The sequence below is a fragment of the Sphaerodactylus townsendi genome, linkage group LG12, assembly GCF_021028975.2.
Source record: "Sphaerodactylus townsendi isolate TG3544 linkage group LG12, MPM_Stown_v2.3, whole genome shotgun sequence".
NCBI lineage: Eukaryota > Metazoa > Chordata > Lepidosauria > Squamata > Sphaerodactylidae > Sphaerodactylus > Sphaerodactylus townsendi.
Genome location: NC_059436.1, coordinates 53379961 through 53401869, shown reverse-complemented (window position 1 = coordinate 53401869; position 21909 = coordinate 53379961). Strand labels below are relative to the sequence as shown.

General features: G+C 70.8%; 1 protein-coding gene across 1 annotated transcript in view; it reads right to left on the bottom strand.

The window, feature by feature from the left end:
• VAV2 (vav guanine nucleotide exchange factor 2) overlaps nt 1-21909 on the bottom strand; it is a 235683-nt gene that overhangs the window by 47433 nt on the left and 166341 nt on the right. Inside the window, exons 5-7 of the mRNA XM_048512184.1 lie at nt 19837-19939; nt 16454-16468; nt 11483-11581 (exon numbers count right to left, since the gene is read on the bottom strand). Coding sequence (XP_048368141.1) covers nt 11483-11581; nt 16454-16468; nt 19837-19939 — 217 coding nt within the window. The remainder of the gene's footprint in view (nt 1-11482; nt 11582-16453; nt 16469-19836; nt 19940-21909) is intronic.

Sequence of the window (21909 nt, the reverse complement as noted above, 5' to 3'; positions counted from 1 at the left end):
CCCCCCCCACCCCCCCCCCCCCCCACCCCCCCCCCCCCCCACCCCCCCCCCCCCCCACCCCCCCCCCCCCCCACCCCCCCCCCCCCCCACCCCCCCCCCCCCCCACCCCCCCCCCCCCCCACCCCCCCCCCCCCCCACCCCCCCCCCCCCCCACCCCCCCCCCCCCCCACCCCCCCCCCCCCCCACCCCCCCCCCCCCCCACCCCCCCCCCCCCCCACCCCCCCCCCCCCCCACCCCCCCCCCCCCCCACCCCCCCCCCCCCCCACCCCCCCCCCCCCCCACCCCCCCCCCCCCCCACCCCCCCCCCCCCCCACCCCCCCCCCCCCCCACCCCCCCCCCCCCCCACCCCCCCCCCCCCCCACCCCCCCCCCCCCCCACCCCCCCCCCCCCCCACCCCCCCCCCCCCCCACCCCCCCCCCCCCCCACCCCCCCCCCCCCCCACCCCCCCCCCCCCCCACCCCCCCCCCCCCCCACCCCCCCCCCCCCCCACCCCCCCCCCCCCCCACCCCCCCCCCCCCCCACCCCCCCCCCCCCCCACCCCCCCCCCCCCCCACCCCCCCCCCCCCCCACCCCCCCCCCCCCCCACCCCCCCCCCCCCCCACCCCCCCCCCCCCCCACCCCCCCCCCCCCCCACCCCCCCCCCCCCCCACCCCCCCCCCCCCCCACCCCCCCCCCCCCCCACCCCCCCCCCCCCCCACCCCCCCCCCCCCCCACCCCCCCCCCCCCCCACCCCCCCCCCCCCCCACCCCCCCCCCCCCCCACCCCCCCCCCCCCCCACCCCCCCCCCCCCCCACCCCCCCCCCCCCCCACCCCCCCCCCCCCCCACCCCCCCCCCCCCCCACCCCCCCCCCCCCCCACCCCCCCCCCCCCCCACCCCCCCCCCCCCCCACCCCCCCCCCCCCCCACCCCCCCCCCCCCCCACCCCCCCCCCCCCCCACCCCCCCCCCCCCCCACCCCCCCCCCCCCCCACCCCCCCCCCCCCCCACCCCCCCCCCCCCCCACCCCCCCCCCCCCCCACCCCCCCCCCCCCCCACCCCCCCCCCCCCCCACCCCCCCCCCCCCCCACCCCCCCCCCCCCCCACCCCCCCCCCCCCCCACCCCCCCCCCCCCCCACCCCCCCCCCCCCCCACCCCCCCCCCCCCCCACCCCCCCCCCCCCCCACCCCCCCCCCCCCCCACCCCCCCCCCCCCCCACCCCCCCCCCCCCCCACCCCCCCCCCCCCCCACCCCCCCCCCCCCCCACCCCCCCCCCCCCCCACCCCCCCCCCCCCCCACCCCCCCCCCCCCCCACCCCCCCCCCCCCCCACCCCCCCCCCCCCCCACCCCCCCCCCCCCCCACCCCCCCCCCCCCCCACCCCCCCCCCCCCCCACCCCCCCCCCCCCCCACCCCCCCCCCCCCCCACCCCCCCCCCCCCCCACCCCCCCCCCCCCCCACCCCCCCCCCCCCCCACCCCCCCCCCCCCCCACCCCCCCCCCCCCCCACCCCCCCCCCCCCCCACCCCCCCCCCCCCCCACCCCCCCCCCCCCCCACCCCCCCCCCCCCCCACCCCCCCCCCCCCCCACCCCCCCCCCCCCCCACCCCCCCCCCCCCCCACCCCCCCCCCCCCCCACCCCCCCCCCCCCCCACCCCCCCCCCCCCCCACCCCCCCCCCCCCCCACCCCCCCCCCCCCCCACCCCCCCCCCCCCCCACCCCCCCCCCCCCCCACCCCCCCCCCCCCCCACCCCCCCCCCCCCCCACCCCCCCCCCCCCCCACCCCCCCCCCCCCCCACCCCCCCCCCCCCCCACCCCCCCCCCCCCCCACCCCCCCCCCCCCCCACCCCCCCCCCCCCCCACCCCCCCCCCCCCCCACCCCCCCCCCCCCCCACCCCCCCCCCCCCCCACCCCCCCCCCCCCCCACCCCCCCCCCCCCCCACCCCCCCCCCCCCCCACCCCCCCCCCCCCCCACCCCCCCCCCCCCCCACCCCCCCCCCCCCCCACCCCCCCCCCCCCCCACCCCCCCCCCCCCCCACCCCCCCCCCCCCCCACCCCCCCCCCCCCCCACCCCCCCCCCCCCCCACCCCCCCCCCCCCCCACCCCCCCCCCCCCCCACCCCCCCCCCCCCCCACCCCCCCCCCCCCCCACCCCCCCCCCCCCCCACCCCCCCCCCCCCCCACCCCCCCCCCCCCCCACCCCCCCCCCCCCCCACCCCCCCCCCCCCCCACCCCCCCCCCCCCCCACCCCCCCCCCCCCCCACCCCCCCCCCCCCCCACCCCCCCCCCCCCCCACCCCCCCCCCCCCCCACCCCCCCCCCCCCCCACCCCCCCCCCCCCCCACCCCCCCCCCCCCCCACCCCCCCCCCCCCCCACCCCCCCCCCCCCCCACCCCCCCCCCCCCCCACCCCCCCCCCCCCCCACCCCCCCCCCCCCCCACCCCCCCCCCCCCCCACCCCCCCCCCCCCCCACCCCCCCCCCCCCCCACCCCCCCCCCCCCCCACCCCCCCCCCCCCCCACCCCCCCCCCCCCCCACCCCCCCCCCCCCCCACCCCCCCCCCCCCCCACCCCCCCCCCCCCCCACCCCCCCCCCCCCCCACCCCCCCCCCCCCCCACCCCCCCCCCCCCCCACCCCCCCCCCCCCCCACCCCCCCCCCCCCCCACCCCCCCCCCCCCCCACCCCCCCCCCCCCCCACCCCCCCCCCCCCCCACCCCCCCCCCCCCCCACCCCCCCCCCCCCCCACCCCCCCCCCCCCCCACCCCCCCCCCCCCCCACCCCCCCCCCCCCCCACCCCCCCCCCCCCCCACCCCCCCCCCCCCCCACCCCCCCCCCCCCCCACCCCCCCCCCCCCCCACCCCCCCCCCCCCCCACCCCCCCCCCCCCCCACCCCCCCCCCCCCCCACCCCCCCCCCCCCCCACCCCCCCCCCCCCCCACCCCCCCCCCCCCCCACCCCCCCCCCCCCCCACCCCCCCCCCCCCCCACCCCCCCCCCCCCCCACCCCCCCCCCCCCCCACCCCCCCCCCCCCCCACCCCCCCCCCCCCCCACCCCCCCCCCCCCCCACCCCCCCCCCCCCCCACCCCCCCCCCCCCCCACCCCCCCCCCCCCCCACCCCCCCCCCCCCCCACCCCCCCCCCCCCCCACCCCCCCCCCCCCCCACCCCCCCCCCCCCCCACCCCCCCCCCCCCCCACCCCCCCCCCCCCCCACCCCCCCCCCCCCCCACCCCCCCCCCCCCCCACCCCCCCCCCCCCCCACCCCCCCCCCCCCCCACCCCCCCCCCCCCCCACCCCCCCCCCCCCCCACCCCCCCCCCCCCCCACCCCCCCCCCCCCCCACCCCCCCCCCCCCCCACCCCCCCCCCCCCCCACCCCCCCCCCCCCCCACCCCCCCCCCCCCCCACCCCCCCCCCCCCCCACCCCCCCCCCCCCCCACCCCCCCCCCCCCCCACCCCCCCCCCCCCCCACCCCCCCCCCCCCCCACCCCCCCCCCCCCCCACCCCCCCCCCCCCCCACCCCCCCCCCCCCCCACCCCCCCCCCCCCCCACCCCCCCCCCCCCCCACCCCCCCCCCCCCCCACCCCCCCCCCCCCCCACCCCCCCCCCCCCCCACCCCCCCCCCCCCCCACCCCCCCCCCCCCCCACCCCCCCCCCCCCCCACCCCCCCCCCCCCCCACCCCCCCCCCCCCCCACCCCCCCCCCCCCCCACCCCCCCCCCCCCCCACCCCCCCCCCCCCCCACCCCCCCCCCCCCCCACCCCCCCCCCCCCCCACCCCCCCCCCCCCCCACCCCCCCCCCCCCCCACCCCCCCCCCCCCCCACCCCCCCCCCCCCCCACCCCCCCCCCCCCCCACCCCCCCCCCCCCCCACCCCCCCCCCCCCCCACCCCCCCCCCCCCCCACCCCCCCCCCCCCCCACCCCCCCCCCCCCCCACCCCCCCCCCCCCCCACCCCCCCCCCCCCCCACCCCCCCCCCCCCCCACCCCCCCCCCCCCCCACCCCCCCCCCCCCCCACCCCCCCCCCCCCCCACCCCCCCCCCCCCCCACCCCCCCCCCCCCCCACCCCCCCCCCCCCCCACCCCCCCCCCCCCCCACCCCCCCCCCCCCCCACCCCCCCCCCCCCCCACCCCCCCCCCCCCCCACCCCCCCCCCCCCCCACCCCCCCCCCCCCCCACCCCCCCCCCCCCCCACCCCCCCCCCCCCCCACCCCCCCCCCCCCCCACCCCCCCCCCCCCCCACCCCCCCCCCCCCCCACCCCCCCCCCCCCCCACCCCCCCCCCCCCCCACCCCCCCCCCCCCCCACCCCCCCCCCCCCCCACCCCCCCCCCCCCCCACCCCCCCCCCCCCCCACCCCCCCCCCCCCCCACCCCCCCCCCCCCCCACCCCCCCCCCCCCCCACCCCCCCCCCCCCCCACCCCCCCCCCCCCCCACCCCCCCCCCCCCCCACCCCCCCCCCCCCCCACCCCCCCCCCCCCCCACCCCCCCCCCCCCCCACCCCCCCCCCCCCCCACCCCCCCCCCCCCCCACCCCCCCCCCCCCCCACCCCCCCCCCCCCCCACCCCCCCCCCCCCCCACCCCCCCCCCCCCCCACCCCCCCCCCCCCCCACCCCCCCCCCCCCCCACCCCCCCCCCCCCCCACCCCCCCCCCCCCCCACCCCCCCCCCCCCCCACCCCCCCCCCCCCCCACCCCCCCCCCCCCCCACCCCCCCCCCCCCCCACCCCCCCCCCCCCCCACCCCCCCCCCCCCCCACCCCCCCCCCCCCCCACCCCCCCCCCCCCCCACCCCCCCCCCCCCCCACCCCCCCCCCCCCCCACCCCCCCCCCCCCCCACCCCCCCCCCCCCCCACCCCCCCCCCCCCCCACCCCCCCCCCCCCCCACCCCCCCCCCCCCCCACCCCCCCCCCCCCCCACCCCCCCCCCCCCCCACCCCCCCCCCCCCCCACCCCCCCCCCCCCCCACCCCCCCCCCCCCCCACCCCCCCCCCCCCCCACCCCCCCCCCCCCCCACCCCCCCCCCCCCCCACCCCCCCCCCCCCCCACCCCCCCCCCCCCCCACCCCCCCCCCCCCCCACCCCCCCCCCCCCCCACCCCCCCCCCCCCCCACCCCCCCCCCCCCCCACCCCCCCCCCCCCCCACCCCCCCCCCCCCCCACCCCCCCCCCCCCCCACCCCCCCCCCCCCCCACCCCCCCCCCCCCCCACCCCCCCCCCCCCCCACCCCCCCCCCCCCCCACCCCCCCCCCCCCCCACCCCCCCCCCCCCCCACCCCCCCCCCCCCCCACCCCCCCCCCCCCCCACCCCCCCCCCCCCCCACCCCCCCCCCCCCCCACCCCCCCCCCCCCCCACCCCCCCCCCCCCCCACCCCCCCCCCCCCCCACCCCCCCCCCCCCCCACCCCCCCCCCCCCCCACCCCCCCCCCCCCCCACCCCCCCCCCCCCCCACCCCCCCCCCCCCCCACCCCCCCCCCCCCCCACCCCCCCCCCCCCCCACCCCCCCCCCCCCCCACCCCCCCCCCCCCCCACCCCCCCCCCCCCCCACCCCCCCCCCCCCCCACCCCCCCCCCCCCCCACCCCCCCCCCCCCCCACCCCCCCCCCCCCCCACCCCCCCCCCCCCCCACCCCCCCCCCCCCCCACCCCCCCCCCCCCCCACCCCCCCCCCCCCCCACCCCCCCCCCCCCCCACCCCCCCCCCCCCCCACCCCCCCCCCCCCCCACCCCCCCCCCCCCCCACCCCCCCCCCCCCCCACCCCCCCCCCCCCCCACCCCCCCCCCCCCCCACCCCCCCCCCCCCCCACCCCCCCCCCCCCCCACCCCCCCCCCCCCCCACCCCCCCCCCCCCCCACCCCCCCCCCCCCCCACCCCCCCCCCCCCCCACCCCCCCCCCCCCCCACCCCCCCCCCCCCCCACCCCCCCCCCCCCCCACCCCCCCCCCCCCCCACCCCCCCCCCCCCCCACCCCCCCCCCCCCCCACCCCCCCCCCCCCCCACCCCCCCCCCCCCCCACCCCCCCCCCCCCCCACCCCCCCCCCCCCCCACCCCCCCCCCCCCCCACCCCCCCCCCCCCCCACCCCCCCCCCCCCCCACCCCCCCCCCCCCCCACCCCCCCCCCCCCCCACCCCCCCCCCCCCCCACCCCCCCCCCCCCCCACCCCCCCCCCCCCCCACCCCCCCCCCCCCCCACCCCCCCCCCCCCCCACCCCCCCCCCCCCCCACCCCCCCCCCCCCCCACCCCCCCCCCCCCCCACCCCCCCCCCCCCCCACCCCCCCCCCCCCCCACCCCCCCCCCCCCCCACCCCCCCCCCCCCCCACCCCCCCCCCCCCCCACCCCCCCCCCCCCCCACCCCCCCCCCCCCCCACCCCCCCCCCCCCCCACCCCCCCCCCCCCCCACCCCCCCCCCCCCCCACCCCCCCCCCCCCCCACCCCCCCCCCCCCCCACCCCCCCCCCCCCCCACCCCCCCCCCCCCCCACCCCCCCCCCCCCCCACCCCCCCCCCCCCCCACCCCCCCCCCCCCCCACCCCCCCCCCCCCCCACCCCCCCCCCCCCCCACCCCCCCCCCCCCCCACCCCCCCCCCCCCCCACCCCCCCCCCCCCCCACCCCCCCCCCCCCCCACCCCCCCCCCCCCCCACCCCCCCCCCCCCCCACCCCCCCCCCCCCCCACCCCCCCCCCCCCCCACCCCCCCCCCCCCCCACCCCCCCCCCCCCCCACCCCCCCCCCCCCCCACCCCCCCCCCCCCCCACCCCCCCCCCCCCCCACCCCCCCCCCCCCCCACCCCCCCCCCCCCCCACCCCCCCCCCCCCCCACCCCCCCCCCCCCCCACCCCCCCCCCCCCCCACCCCCCCCCCCCCCCACCCCCCCCCCCCCCCACCCCCCCCCCCCCCCACCCCCCCCCCCCCCCACCCCCCCCCCCCCCCACCCCCCCCCCCCCCCACCCCCCCCCCCCCCCACCCCCCCCCCCCCCCACCCCCCCCCCCCCCCACCCCCCCCCCCCCCCACCCCCCCCCCCCCCCACCCCCCCCCCCCCCCACCCCCCCCCCCCCCCACCCCCCCCCCCCCCCACCCCCCCCCCCCCCCACCCCCCCCCCCCCCCACCCCCCCCCCCCCCCACCCCCCCCCCCCCCCACCCCCCCCCCCCCCCACCCCCCCCCCCCCCCACCCCCCCCCCCCCCCACCCCCCCCCCCCCCCACCCCCCCCCCCCCCCACCCCCCCCCCCCCCCACCCCCCCCCCCCCCCACCCCCCCCCCCCCCCACCCCCCCCCCCCCCCACCCCCCCCCCCCCCCACCCCCCCCCCCCCCCACCCCCCCCCCCCCCCACCCCCCCCCCCCCCCACCCCCCCCCCCCCCCACCCCCCCCCCCCCCCACCCCCCCCCCCCCCCACCCCCCCCCCCCCCCACCCCCCCCCCCCCCCACCCCCCCCCCCCCCCACCCCCCCCCCCCCCCACCCCCCCCCCCCCCCACCCCCCCCCCCCCCCACCCCCCCCCCCCCCCACCCCCCCCCCCCCCCACCCCCCCCCCCCCCCACCCCCCCCCCCCCCCACCCCCCCCCCCCCCCACCCCCCCCCCCCCCCACCCCCCCCCCCCCCCACCCCCCCCCCCCCCCACCCCCCCCCCCCCCCACCCCCCCCCCCCCCCACCCCCCCCCCCCCCCACCCCCCCCCCCCCCCACCCCCCCCCCCCCCCACCCCCCCCCCCCCCCACCCCCCCCCCCCCCCACCCCCCCCCCCCCCCACCCCCCCCCCCCCCCACCCCCCCCCCCCCCCACCCCCCCCCCCCCCCACCCCCCCCCCCCCCCACCCCCCCCCCCCCCCACCCCCCCCCCCCCCCACCCCCCCCCCCCCCCACCCCCCCCCCCCCCCACCCCCCCCCCCCCCCACCCCCCCCCCCCCCCACCCCCCCCCCCCCCCACCCCCCCCCCCCCCCACCCCCCCCCCCCCCCACCCCCCCCCCCCCCCACCCCCCCCCCCCCCCACCCCCCCCCCCCCCCACCCCCCCCCCCCCCCACCCCCCCCCCCCCCCACCCCCCCCCCCCCCCACCCCCCCCCCCCCCCACCCCCCCCCCCCCCCACCCCCCCCCCCCCCCACCCCCCCCCCCCCCCACCCCCCCCCCCCCCCACCCCCCCCCCCCCCCACCCCCCCCCCCCCCCACCCCCCCCCCCCCCCACCCCCCCCCCCCCCCACCCCCCCCCCCCCCCACCCCCCCCCCCCCCCACCCCCCCCCCCCCCCACCCCCCCCCCCCCCCACCCCCCCCCCCCCCCACCCCCCCCCCCCCCCACCCCCCCCCCCCCCCACCCCCCCCCCCCCCCACCCCCCCCCCCCCCCACCCCCCCCCCCCCCCACCCCCCCCCCCCCCCACCCCCCCCCCCCCCCACCCCCCCCCCCCCCCACCCCCCCCCCCCCCCACCCCCCCCCCCCCCCACCCCCCCCCCCCCCCACCCCCCCCCCCCCCCACCCCCCCCCCCCCCCACCCCCCCCCCCCCCCACCCCCCCCCCCCCCCACCCCCCCCCCCCCCCACCCCCCCCCCCCCCCACCCCCCCCCCCCCCCACCCCCCCCCCCCCCCACCCCCCCCCCCCCCCACCCCCCCCCCCCCCCACCCCCCCCCCCCCCCACCCCCCCCCCCCCCCACCCCCCCCCCCCCCCACCCCCCCCCCCCCCCACCCCCCCCCCCCCCCACCCCCCCCCCCCCCCACCCCCCCCCCCCCCCACCCCCCCCCCCCCCCACCCCCCCCCCCCCCCACCCCCCCCCCCCCCCACCCCCCCCCCCCCCCACCCCCCCCCCCCCCCACCCCCCCCCCCCCCCACCCCCCCCCCCCCCCACCCCCCCCCCCCCCCACCCCCCCCCCCCCCCACCCCCCCCCCCCCCCACCCCCCCCCCCCCCCACCCCCCCCCCCCCCCACCCCCCCCCCCCCCCACCCCCCCCCCCCCCCACCCCCCCCCCCCCCCACCCCCCCCCCCCCCCACCCCCCCCCCCCCCCACCCCCCCCCCCCCCCACCCCCCCCCCCCCCCACCCCCCCCCCCCCCCACCCCCCCCCCCCCCCACCCCCCCCCCCCCCCACCCCCCCCCCCCCCCACCCCCCCCCCCCCCCACCCCCCCCCCCCCCCACCCCCCCCCCCCCCCACCCCCCCCCCCCCCCACCCCCCCCCCCCCCCACCCCCCCCCCCCCCCACCCCCCCCCCCCCCCACCCCCCCCCCCCCCCACCCCCCCCCCCCCCCACCCCCCCCCCCCCCCACCCCCCCCCCCCCCCACCCCCCCCCCCCCCCACCCCCCCCCCCCCCCACCCCCCCCCCCCCCCACCCCCCCCCCCCCCCACCCCCCCCCCCCCCCACCCCCCCCCCCCCCCACCCCCCCCCCCCCCCACCCCCCCCCCCCCCCACCCCCCCCCCCCCCCACCCCCCCCCCCCCCCACCCCCCCCCCCCCCCACCCCCCCCCCCCCCCACCCCCCCCCCCCCCCACCCCCCCCCCCCCCCACCCCCCCCCCCCCCCACCCCCCCCCCCCCCCACCCCCCCCCCCCCCCACCCCCCCCCCCCCCCACCCCCCCCCCCCCCCACCCCCCCCCCCCCCCACCCCCCCCCCCCCCCACCCCCCCCCCCCCCCACCCCCCCCCCCCCCCACCCCCCCCCCCCCCCACCCCCCCCCCCCCCCACCCCCCCCCCCCCCCACCCCCCCCCCCCCCCACCCCCCCCCCCCCCCACCCCCCCCCCCCCCCACCCCCCCCCCCCCCCACCCCCCCCCCCCCCCACCCCCCCCCCCCCCCACCCCCCCCCCCCCCCACCCCCCCCCCCCCCCACCCCCCCCCCCCCCCACCCCCCCCCCCCCCCACCCCCCCCCCCCCCCACCCCCCCCCCCCCCCACCCCCCCCCCCCCCCACCCCCCCCCCCCCCCACCCCCCCCCCCCCCCACCCCCCCCCCCCCCCACCCCCCCCCCCCCCCACCCCCCCCCCCCCCCACCCCCCCCCCCCCCCACCCCCCCCCCCCCCCACCCCCCCCCCCCCCCACCCCCCCCCCCCCCCACCCCCCCCCCCCCCCACCCCCCCCCCCCCCCACCCCCCCCCCCCCCCACCCCCCCCCCCCCCCACCCCCCCCCCCCCCCACCCCCCCCCCCCCCCACCCCCCCCCCCCCCCACCCCCCCCCCCCCCCACCCCCCCCCCCCCCCACCCCCCCCCCCCCCCACCCCCCCCCCCCCCCACCCCCCCCCCCCCCCACCCCCCCCCCCCCCCACCCCCCCCCCCCCCCACCCCCCCCCCCCCCCACCCCCCCCCCCCCCCACCCCCCCCCCCCCCCACCCCCCCCCCCCCCCACCCCCCCCCCCCCCCACCCCCCCCCCCCCCCACCCCCCCCCCCCCCCACCCCCCCCCCCCCCCACCCCCCCCCCCCCCCACCCCCCCCCCCCCCCACCCCCCCCCCCCCCCACCCCCCCCCCCCCCCACCCCCCCCCCCCCCCACCCCCCCCCCCCCCCACCCCCCCCCCCCCCCACCCCCCCCCCCCCCCACCCCCCCCCCCCCCCACCCCCCCCCCCCCCCACCCCCCCCCCCCCCCACCCCCCCCCCCCCCCACCCCCCCCCCCCCCCACCCCCCCCCCCCCCCACCCCCCCCCCCCCCCACCCCCCCCCCCCCCCACCCCCCCCCCCCCCCACCCCCCCCCCCCCCCACCCCCCCCCCCCCCCACCCCCCCCCCCCCCCACCCCCCCCCCCCCCCACCCCCCCCCCCCCCCACCCCCCCCCCCCCCCACCCCCCCCCCCCCCCACCCCCCCCCCCCCCCACCCCCCCCCCCCCCCACCCCCCCCCCCCCCCACCCCCCCCCCCCCCCACCCCCCCCCCCCCCCACCCCCCCCCCCCCCCACCCCCCCCCCCCCCCACCCCCCCCCCCCCCCACCCCCCCCCCCCCCCACCCCCCCCCCCCCCCACCCCCCCCCCCCCCCACCCCCCCCCCCCCCCACCCCCCCCCCCCCCCACCCCCCCCCCCCCCCACCCCCCCCCCTATAACATCTGGAGTGCCAAAGGTTCGCCACCATGGATCTAGGAGATGGCTAATGGTCCACAGGCCCAAGGGCCTCATCGACCACATGCCTCAGACTTGCGCACTGCATGTACTTATTGTAAACATACTTAAAGAAAAATAGTTGTTTATTCTGGAGCTTACTTTTCATGTCCTTTCCCCCCTTCTTGTTTATTGTAGGGTGCATGTCTTGCTTAATAGTCAGTGGAGTTAACCTTTGGCATATCTAGATAAACATGGATCATACCTCCCCATCAACCCCTACCGGCATAGCCAATTGGCCATGCTGGAAGGGGCTGATGGGAATTGTAGTCCATAACATCTGGAGTGCCAAAGGTTCGCCACCACGGGGCTAGGTCCTGTCGCTGTGCACTTGGAGTGAAAGCAGTGGATTAGTGAGCTGCTGCCCTTGACTGTAAGCTCCTTGGGGACAGAGGTCTGTCCTTTTTGCTAATGCTCACTGATGATGGCAAAGCAGCAACAGAGTGGGCAACTCAAGCCAAGGGCCCAGACCTACCTTCTCGATGTCTTCAAGTGTCTTGTAGTACTTGGCTTCTGTTTCCTGAATTTCTAACAAACAGCAATTCCTTTTGTCATCTTCGGTCATGCCCATTTTCTGGAAGAAAGAAAAAAACAGCTGGCATCCAGATGCATCAAACCTGTGTGTTTGCAACAGACCAGCACTCCACAGAGGGAACGTGACTTTTCAAGGGCACCAGCAGAGTTGCCAGCTCCAGTTTGGCAAATTCCTGGAGATTTGGGGGTGGAACCTGGGGAGAGCAGGGCTTGGGGAAAGGAGGGACTTAAGTAGGGTGTGCTACAGTGGAGTACACTGTATACAGTGGAGTAAAGTGGAGTACACTGTATACAGTGGAGTACACTGCCTCGGAGGAGGAGTGTCCTCCCTTGGAAGAGTTTAAACCAGGGGTCTGCAACCTGCGGCTCTCCAGATGTTCAGGGACTACAAATCCCATCAGCCCCTGCCAGCATGGCCAATTGGGATTTGCAGTCCCTGAACATCTTTCTTTCTTTATATTTATTTATTTATATCTTCCATTTCTATACCGCCCGATCCCCGAAGGGCTCCGGGCTGTGAACAACATAGTTCAAAAACATTAGTCAGGAGCAAATCATGCACAATACAATACATAGGCTCCATCCTATTAATCATCAATAAAACATCTTAAAATTCATATAAAACAGCGGATAACAATTAATAAATAAACAAGAGGCGTCCAAAACCCCAATTAAAACCTACCCCAAGAAGGGGGACGGCAGGCCCCTCAATATGAGGGGGCTCTGAGGTAACAGCGCCAGGGCAAAGAGCAGTGAGGGGGCACCACATCAGCGGCTGGGCACTCCAAAGGCCCGGTGGAACAACACGGTCTTACAGGCCCTGCGGAACTCACAGAGGTCCCGCAGGGCCCGGACAGTTGGAGGAAGGGTGTTCCACCAGGCCGGGGCCAGTGCTGTAAAAGTCCTGGCCCGTGTGGAGGTCAGCCGCATCATTGAGGGGCCGGGGACCACCAGCAGATTGGCCTCTGCTAAGCGCAGAGGCCGAGTAGGGACGTATGGGGTAATGCTGCAGGTTGCAGACCCCTGGTTTAAACAGAGGCCGTGGGGAGTGCTTTGACTGCATGTTTCTGCATGGCAGGGAGTTGGACTGGATAACTCTGTGATTCTATTATTCATTTTCTCCAAGGCAACTGATGTCATTCCAGGAGACCTCTAGGTCCTATCTGGAGGGTCACAGAGAACACAAAAGGTGGTGGGGGTGGGAAGGGTTGTGCACTAGTAATCACAGCTGTGAGCAATGCACAAACAATGGCTTATATCTTCATCTGGATATATACATGCATGTTGAAGATTTATCAAAGCCAGATACTACTGGATATTGGCAGCTCGTTGTGGGTTTTCTGTCGAGCTTAGCGAAGTTTTCATTCATGTGAAGTGTTGAATGACAATATGCTTGAACATATATTTACGAAGACGGGGACATTAGTTGTCTCGTAGCCCCATTTTGTAAACTCTGGTCACGCTAGTGATTGAGGCAAGTATTCAGCTATTCAGTCCTACTGACCATTCTTGGTGTATTGCTCACAGTTTTGCCTCCTTGGAGGTCGGCAACTCTTGGTACTGGATGGCACAGACAGATGCCCCTCTACACCTGTACCGCTAATACTTCTGAAGGCTCTGTGCCATATGTGAGGCTGAACATAGAGAGGTGGGCAAGATCCCACCCTCCACTCTACATGCTCTTCCCGAACTCAATGATGCCACGTGTAGAGTGGGCAGGACTCAAATGGGGGCGGGGGCAGAGTACTGAGGAACAGACCAGGTGCTCGGGAGCAACAGCCGCAGAAGGGCCTTGCTTTCACCTCCTGCATGTGAGCTCCCAAAGGCACCTGGTGGGCCACTGTGAGTAGCAGAGTGCTGGACTAGATGGACTCTGGTCTGATCCAGCTGGCTTGTTCTTATGTTCTTATGTTCTTATGAACCCACAATCTCACACCTGCTTGGCAACAAACCAAATGCAGCTGCCTTAGACAAGATAATTTGGAAGTCAACGTTGATGAGAGGGAGGAAAAGGGGTGGATTAAAACTGGGTCTTCTGCCCAATTCATATAAAGCAGGAGCCCTCCCCCAAAAAGAGGGAACTCCTGTTGGGAGAGAGCAATTTGTGGGCAACAAACACACCCTTATTTGCCTCCTTCCTATTGATTCAGCAGCAGCCCCTCTTCCCAGAGACTAATTTTGTAGTCTTAGTCTTTGTCGTGGGGTACCTGAGCATACATCACATGGGAATTGTAAAATGTTTTGTAGACTGGCAAGCAGACCCAGGCCAGAGGTGGATCCAGCCGGTTCTCACCAGTTCCCGAGAGTGGGTTGCTAATTATTTGTGTGTGCAGAGAGGGGGTTACTAATGGGGTCCGCTTTTCCACCTCCACGCCCTCGCCTCCCCGAGAGGCATCCTGCCTTTGAACGTGAAGGTTCCATATAGCAATTGCGACTAATAATGTCACTCCCTGAACTGGGTTAATCCCTTTCAGGTACTGCAATTCATGGATTCTCAGCCTTTCGTACCTTTTATCTCACCAGTCTCTACCAAAGAACCAACCTGTGTGTTTCACCATTGCTGTGTTCAGATTTGTGAGTTGGGGCATTTTCTATAATGTGATGATGGTTTAGAAATGACCTGGGGCAAAAAAAATTGGGGGGGTCGTGGTGGGATGGCTGCCCATGGGGGCGGGCATCCAACTCAGGTTTTGCCCAGGGCTCAGGTTTGCCTAGGTACGCCTCTGCCCCCTTTGCTGAGGGGGGGCTGGCGAGGGAACCTGTTACTAAAATTTTGGGATCCCACCACTGGACCCAGCCATGATAAAAGGAACAACCTGCATTTGCAGGGCCTACTGATGTGAGAAGCCAAGAAGAAACTGCGCCATCTTTGGGAGGATTGTTCAGTTTCTTAGCCTGTTTAAACCCATAACAGTCACGAAGTGGCCGGAAGAGTGTGGAAGGTACCTGCTGGCCTCCATAGCCAGGACGCCGGCCACCTTCTAGGACAGGTGCCTACAAGCCCACGTCAACTGTGGCTCCCATTCCATTGCTGGATTAGAAGAAAACTGACCCAAAACATTCAGCGCTCATAGAGCACAGCAGAGTTTCCCAAAAGACTCACAAACTGCTCGTCACATCCCTCTCAAGCCCTCCATAAGCTGGGTCAATATTGCCCCTCCCTTTATCTGCAGGCTGGGATGAGTGACAGCGACCAGATAGCTCTGCCTAGACCAATCTCATCACAGCTTGGAAACAAAGCAGCGGCAGCCGCAGTCAGTACTTGGGCGGGAGACCACCCAAGAAGTCCAGGGCTGCTCTGCCTAGGCAGGCAACGGGGAAACCACCTCTGCTTGCTCTCACCTTGAAAAGCCCACAATCCTGAGGCTGCCACAAGTTGGCTGCCACTCGATGGCCCCTAATTACAAGGCTGAGACAAGAGCAGCGGGCCAAAGGAGCTCATGGCCGAGGCTGGCAGTTCTGTCTCCAGGCTACAGATCTGCAAAACTCCGCGTCTTGCTGGCCTTGTGCAGCAAACTCACGGAGACAAAAAGCCTCTTTAGACAACTGCTGTATTCACTGGACAGATGTGGCTGCCTTCCAGCGGCCATCCAAGGAAACCACTGCCTGCAAAGGCTCCTGGCCAGTCCGCATGGAGGGCTGCTGGAGGCAGCTGTGCCCAGCCCCCAAACCAGCCCTTCGTTTGACACGAAGGCAGAGTTTGCCCTGGAATAATTAGTAGTCAACACCCAGAAGGCAACTTAGGGGCCAAATATTTTGGGTTCAGTGATTGACCAATGGAGAGCTTAGGATTTCCCCTGACACAACGGGGGTGATATACACACCTCTGGGTGTCACTTGATAACACAGCACTGGTCCCAACATAAGAACATAAGAACTAGCCTGTTGGATCAGACCAGAGTCCATCTAGTCCAGCTCTCTGCTACTCGCAGTGGCCAACCAGGTGCCTTTGGGAGCTCACAGGCAGGAGGTGAAAGCAAGGGCCTTCTGTGGCTATTGCTCCCGAGCACCTGGTCTGTTAAGGCATTTGCAATCTGAGATCAAGGAGGATCAAGATTGGTAGCCATAGATCGACTTCTCCTCCATGAATCTGTCCAAGCCCCTTTTAAAGCTATCCAGGTTAGTGGCCATCACCACCTCCTGTGGCAGCATATTCCAAATACCAATTCACCCGTTGCGGGAAGAAGTGTTTCCTTTTATTAGTCCTAATTCTTCCCCCCAGCATTTTCAATGGACGCCCCCTGGTTCTAGTATTGTGAGAAAGAGAGAAAAATTTCTCTCTGTCAACATTTTCTACCCCATGCATAATTTTGTAGACTTCAATCATATCCCCCCTCAGATGTCTCCTCTCCAAACTAAAGAGTCCCAAACGTTGCAGCCTCTCCTCATAAGGAAGGTGCTCCAATCCTTCAATCATCCTCGTTGCCCTTCTCTGCACCTTTTCTATCTCTTCGATATCTTTTTTGAGATGTGGCGAACAGAACTGAACACAGTACTCCAAGTGCGGTCGCACCACGGCTTTATATAAGGGCATGACAATCCTTGCAGTTTTATTATCACTCCTTTCCTAGTTATCCCCAGCATAGAGTTTGCCTTTTTCACAGCTGCCATGCATTGAGTTGATATTCCCATGGAACTATTGACTAAGACGCCCAAATCCCTTTCCTGGTCTGTGACTGATAGCACTGACCCCTGTAGCATGTAGCCTTACGTCACTATTTTGAGAAGTATCCATAAACTGCGAAAGTGAAAATATGAAGAAGGAACAAGAAGGGGAGAGATGGTTGTGTCCGCAAACATGCCTCATGCACATGCACATACACAGATACATGAAGGCGCTGAGGTTGCCACTAGGCTGCGTGTGGAAAGGGCCAGGAAGCAGATTCCTCTCCAGCGGCAGCCGGCTACTTACCTGCATGTATCTGATCTGAAGCATGTGTGGACAAAGAAGCAAAACCAAGAGCTGTTATATACTTCGCACCCCACTTTTCCTGCTAGTTTCTTTTAATGCATTCCATAGATAACGTACACAAGGTTTGCATAAAATTAGGCTAACTCCTTTGTCCTTTGGAAAAAAAGTATTTCCCCTATCCCACACCATAATCCTGTAGATACTGAACAGTTATGCCACACACACCCCAAGCTGTCTGAGTGTTCTTCCCTGTTTCCCCAAATATAAGACATCCCCTAAAAATAAGACATAGTAGAGGTTTTGCTGAAGTGCGAAATATAAGGCATCCCGCGAAAGTAAGACATAGCAAATTTTTGTTTGGAAGCATGCCCGACAAACAGAACGTAGAAAAATAAGACATCCCCTGAAAATAACACATAGCGCATCTTTGGGAGCAAAAATTAATATAAGACACTGTCTTATATTCAGGGAAACACGGTATGGTTGGCCTGCACCAAACTGGTTCCTTTTGCTGGAGCTTCCCAGTCAAATGCACCTAACCAGTAGCAGACATGGCAGGGGAAGACGGGTTGGTTTTTAAAACCCCGTTTTTGCTACCTTTGAAGAAGAAGAAGAAGAGTTTGGATTTATATCCCCCCTTTCTCTCCTGCAGGAGACTCAAAGGGGTTTACAATCTCCTTGCCCTTCCCCCCTCACAACAAACACCCTGTGAGGTAGGTGGGGCTGAGAGAGCTCCGAGAAGCTGTGACTAGCCCAAGGTCACCCAGCTGGCGTGTGTGGGAGTGCACAGGCTAATCTGAATTCCCCAGATAAGCCTCCACAGCTCAGGCGGCAGAGCGGGGAATCAACCCCGGTTCCTCCAGATTAGACACATGAGCTCTTAACCTCCTACGCCACTGCTGCTCCCTTTGAGGAGTCTCAAAGCAGCTTCCTGTCTCCTTCCCTTTCCCCACCCCCACAGGCATTTTGTGAGGTAGGTGGGACTGAGAGAGTCCTGAGAGGACTGTGGCTGGCCCAAGGTCAGCCAGCAGGCTTCATGTGGAGGAGCGGGGAATTGAACCTGCTTCCTCAGAATAAAGTCTGCCGCTCTTAACCACCGTACCACACCACACTGGCTCTTAGTGTAAAACCTAATGTTCGTTCACACAAAGGCCCGTTCTGCACGGGCCAATAAAACACAGGCTAAGGACCATAAAAAAACCCTTTTTAGGGGGGGACTCGGCACAGAATAGCAAAATCCACTTGCAAACAGTTGTGAAAAAGGTTTGAAAACACATTATTTTGCGTGTGCGGAAGGGGCCTCTCTCAGGGCCCCTCACCCCTATCTGCAATTGCAAATTAAAGGCAGTCATTGTAAATTTCTTGTTAGTTATGTTAGTTAACACTGATCTGATTACATTCCTGCCTCTCCTCTGGAAGTTGTGGAAAAAGACTCGATTAGTAAGTTACTCTCTGATTCGGCTGCGCCAGGACTTTTGTCACCGATGCTCAGATGCTCCAGCTAGCCCTGTTTCAAAACGCAAGCTTGCTCAAGCTGCAGAAAAAGTTCTGTTTGGTCTCCAGGGGGATCCAAGCTCCACTGAGCCGCGTCTCACTCCACCCACGGACCGGAACTTCACTGCTCCTGCATCCCTGGGGAATTTGACGGACTCACGAACGTGTGTCCATTTAGCCAGCGTTCCCTCAGAGTCGGGCATCCTCCCAACTGAAGTTCACAGGCCAGAGATGGTAATTAGAATCTACAGGAATTGCAGGAGTTGTGATGCCTTGGAGAGAGGAGGGGGGGGGAGAGAACCAGGGAGGTTCATGCTTGGGCAAAGGCCTCACGTTCTAAATGTGACACCATTAAAAAGAAGCAGCTTCTCAAGACGTTTAGCTAGAAGGGAAAAAGGAGATTCCGAGTCTCTTTAAAACAGTGATGGCGAACCTTTTCGAGACCGAGTGCCCAGATTGCAACCCAAAACCCACTTATTTATCGCAAAATGCCCACACAGCAATTTAACCTGAATTCTGAGGTTTTAGTTTAGAAAAAACGGTTGGCTCTGAGGTGTGCGTTACTCGGGAGTAAGCTTGGTGGTAGAAGGTGGCTTTGCTTTGAAGCAACCGTGCAACTCTTCCAATGGGTGAATCATGACCCTTGGAGGGTTTACTCAGAAGCAAGCCCCATTGCCAGCAACCGAGCTTACTCCCAGGTAAAGGATTGCGCTTTAGTACTTTGCATGAAAATCTGTGGGGTTTAACAGCGCTTAACAGGGTTACCTATACTGCTTCCCCCAAACTAGGTTTTAGGTTTAATGCTAATAATCGAGCCCAGAGGCCCAGGCCAGCCTAGATGTGTGTGTGTGTGGGGGGGGATTTCCCCCCCCACATGATGAACTCTGTGCGTGCCCACAGAGAGGGCTCTGAGTGCCACCTCTGGCACCCGTGCCATAGGTTCGCCATCACTGCTTTAAAAGCTCCACGGCAAATGCCCAAAGTCAAGTACAACCTCCCAAGAGGACGGAGGAGCAGCGCAAAGCATGGACATGATGGCGATCTTTCTCATGGGCCTCTCCCAGGGCGACTGTAGAGTCTGGGAGGCCGCTCCTAGCTTTCTCACTGCCCTCGTCTTCAATCGTTACCTGCCTTTAAAGATGAACCAATTTACAAACGGCCCTTCCGGACATCTTAGCAAATGGGAATCAAACTGCCCATGACCGATTTAACACTTAAAGAAAGGAAAAGAAAAACCAGGAGTCCCGTAGAAGACTATCAAGGTGTGTCAACACTTGCTAGAATCTAAACATGCTCTTGGAATCAGAGGCACGTCTGGCTAGTTGAGCAGCCCGTTGAGCAGACAAGGAAAGTCGCCAGGGCAGCAGTCCAAGGAGAGGCAAGATGTGACACAAAAGGACGGAGGGGTCACTAACTTTACAGCCTGCCCAGCTGACCATTGGCCTGGCCCCTGCTGGGCCGTCTTCTCAGTTCCATTGCACATTAGACATTGCTACAGACTCTCAAGACTCTCAAGGAGCAGCAGTGGCATAGGAGGTTAAGAGCTCGTGTATCTAATCTGGAGGAACCGGGTTTGATTCCCCGCTCTGCCGCCTGAGCTGTGGAGGCTTCTCTGGGGAATTCAGATTAGCCTGGGCACTCCCACACACGTCAGCTGGGTGACCTTGGGCTAGTCACAGCTTCTCGGAGCTCTCTCAGCCCCACCCACCTCACAGGGTGTTTGTTGTGAGGGGGGAAGGGCAAGTCAGCCCCTTTGAGTCTCCTGCAGAGAAAGGGGGGATAAAAATCTTCTTCTTCTTCCTCTCAATTTCCGCGTGAGCCAGGGATTGTGCCTTTGAGTCCCACGTTTCCCTCCCTCCCTCTTAGCTACCGCACATTTCATTCCTCACCATGGGCTGCTGGACTTCCACTTTAATGATATCTTCGTAGATATCATCACCTTCATCTTCACACGGGACGCAGTCGTAGATGTCTTCTCCCAGGTCATGCTCGCTGGAGGGGAAGAAAGAGCACACAAAATGACTGGCTGTCTAAAATGCTAGAGTTTTTCATTATTGACGAGTTATCAACTCTCAAAACACATCAACAATAAGAAATTTTTTAGAAAAAACTGGAACCCTTTGATTGGTTTTTATCAGAAAACACATCAATACGAATTACAAAATTGTAGTCTAAAAGATAAGAAGAGCTGTTATTCAAAGTTGAAAGTATATATGTTTATAACTTTCTATTTTTCTTCCTTTCAGACAAAATAATATGTTAAAATATGATAATCAGATGAAAACTTTCTTCTTCACTGGAAAATAGTAGAGTTCCGTTCTTTACCCCCTTCTTTTTCCCCCCTTTTCGAGCATGAATAAAGAATGGGATCGCATACAGTAAATTTTATATGAGTATATGTGGATGCCTGGAGCTGATACTTTTGTAAAGGCTTGAGACAATATATTAATATTTGGGATCTTAGCCGGAGGTCGTTATATTTTCTCTTTTTCCTTTCTTTTTGTTTCTCCTTCCCCCATTTTCCCCCTTCTTTCTTTTCCTTCTTTCTTCTCTCTCTCTCTTCTCTCTTTTATATTCTCTTACTTTTATTCATTGCTGTATACTTGTGAATTGTTATAGCATAATTGTATTGTGGCCCATGTAATGATGGCTCAGTTGAATCTCTGGCCCACCAATTACTACACTGTCTCAGATTCAAGGAAATCAGATCCAAGTATGTGAATCTTACTCCTTTACATTTACCCCATCTCCCCGATTTAATTAGATTACACTACTTGTTGGGCAACCCTGATTCTTCTCTCTGTATGATAGTGGCAGACTTTCTCCTGGAAATTACTAAACGCCAGTAGATTTCCTCCATATCCTGTATTGTATATGCTTTTTAATCCGCTTTTTATTATTGTTGTACTGCTGTCTATGCCAATAAAGGCTTGCTTCACTAATTGTATTGTGAAATGATTTATGAATAAAAGTTTATAAAGTTAAAAAAATGTTTAATGAAAATATTGTGCTCCATTAAAGCCCCATTAAAACAGTGACGGACACCTGCTGTCAGAGAGACTGTATCTAGTTGATTGAGATGCATTCCTAACTCAATATAATTGCTACAAGATATATGTAACCAGCAGCAGTGGCGTAGTGGTTAAGAGCAGGTGCACTCTAATCTGGAGGAACCGGGTTTGATTCCCTACTCTGCAGCTTGAGTTGTGGAGGCTTATCTGGGGAATTCAGATTAGCCTGTGCACTCCCACACACGCCAGCTGGGTGACCTTGGGCCAGTCACAGTTCTTCGGAGCTCTCTCAGCCCCACCTGCCTCACAGGGTATTTGCTGTGAGGGGGGGAAGGGAAAGGAGTATGTAAGCCCCTTTGAGTCTCCTACAGGAGAGAAAGGGGGGATATAAATCCAGTTCATCTTCTGCTATATGTTACCATTGCCGTTCTAGGACACTCTTTCCTTGATCTTTGCTTTATGGCTTCACACGCCGAATAGATAACTAGGCCCCCTGACACTTTTGGTCTCATGGGAAATGGGATGTTTCTATTGTCTTGTGGGAGTAGGATGCCAGGTGGCTTTATCTCTATCTATCGCCGACCTTGGGGCGCCTTAGCTCCAAACTAACTCTTTCTCATATTCCTTGGGAAAATGGGAGGGGGGACTAACATCAGAATAAAGAGGGTAGCAAAAGCCAGGTTAATCAGAACTGTCTTTGACAAGCTGGATGCTTCAATGCCTATCAAAAAACACTGCTGATGAACAACACAGAGTCCGTTTATTGTTTCAAGGTTCAAGACCTAACACCTGCCCAGCACCCAGGACGCTCTGGGTCCACTACTTGGCGCCTCCTCTAAGACTTAAAGGGTGTCAGGCCTGTTTCTACTTGAGAGCTTCCTTCACTCATAGTAGACAAAATGGTGTAAGATGGAACCATTGATGTTTGCTATTATTGATATTGCTGGTATT